The 936-nt window shown below is 58.8% G+C and overlaps 1 protein-coding gene across 1 annotated transcript in view; it reads left to right on the top strand.

The window, feature by feature from the left end:
* The window catches only part of EMH_0007090 (uncharacterized protein), a gene marked incomplete at both ends in the record, with an annotated part of 10,814 nt that overhangs the window by 247 nt on the left and 9,631 nt on the right, over positions 1-936 (top strand). Inside the window, 2 exons of the mRNA XM_013497852.1 lie at positions 3-425; positions 579-728. Of these exons, the coding sequence (XP_013353306.1) occupies positions 3-425; positions 579-728 (573 nt within the window). The remainder of the gene's footprint in view (positions 1-2; positions 426-578; positions 729-936) is intronic.

Here is a 936-nt window from a genome sequence, read left to right as displayed (position 1 = left end):
GCAGCAGCAGCAGCAGCAGCAGGAGCAGCAGCAGCAGCAGGAGCAGCAGCAGCAGCAGCAACAGCAGCAGAAGCAGCAATGATGAGTTTTCGATGCAGCAGCAAACCGATGGGTTGCTGCTGCTGCCGGGTAAAGACAGAGACGCTTCAGAGCATCCGCAGCAGCAGCAGCAGCAGCAGCAGCAGCAGCAGCAACAGGAGCAGCAGCTGCTGCTGCAGGAGCAGCAGCAGCAGCAGCAGCAACTCGTGCTGGTGCTGCAGCAGCAGCAGCAGCTTGTGCAGCGCTTCCAGCAGCGGCGGCTTAAAAGGATGGGTGTCTTAGATTCGCAGCAGCAGCAGCAGCAGCAGCAGCAGCAACAGCAGCAGCAGCAGCAGCAGCAAGAAGATGCCTTGGATATACTCAGCCTGCAGAAGAGAATAATGCAGGTCCGACGCAGTTTGCTGCTGTTGCTGCTGCTGCTGTTGCTGCTGGTGTAGTCTGCTGCTGCTGCTGCTGCTGCTGCTGCTGCTGCTGGTACATTCGGTTGCTGCTGCATGCGCTGCTGCTCTGTTGCGTTTGCTGCTGCTGTTGAACTGCAGCGACTGAGGCCGAGCGAAGATCTCAGCAGCAGCAACGCAGCAGCAGCAGCAGCAGCAGGAGCAGCAGCAGCAGCAGCAGCAGCAGGCCATGCTGTTGCGCCGTTCCGCGCGGGGGTCTGTCTGCTGAGCACCAACCAAGACCAAACTGTTGTAAGCAGCAGCAGCAGCAGCAGCAGCAGCAGCAACAGGAGCAGCAGCAGCAGCAGCAGCAGAAACGGCAGCAGCAACAGTATCAGCAACTGCTGCAGCAGCAGCAGCAGCGACGTCACAAATGCTGCATTATTTTGTTTCTGTGCTGTATGCTGCTGCTGCTGCTGCTGTTGCTGCTGTTTCTGCTGCTGCTGCTGCTATCGTTGTA

This window comes from Eimeria mitis, genomic scaffold (genome assembly GCF_000499745.2).
Source record: "Eimeria mitis Houghton genomic scaffold, Emh_scaff298, whole genome shotgun sequence".
Classification (NCBI taxonomy): domain Eukaryota; phylum Apicomplexa; class Conoidasida; order Eucoccidiorida; family Eimeriidae; genus Eimeria; species Eimeria mitis.
Note: the sequence above shows the minus strand (reverse complement) of the source record. Positions and strands in the feature narration are given on the sequence as shown.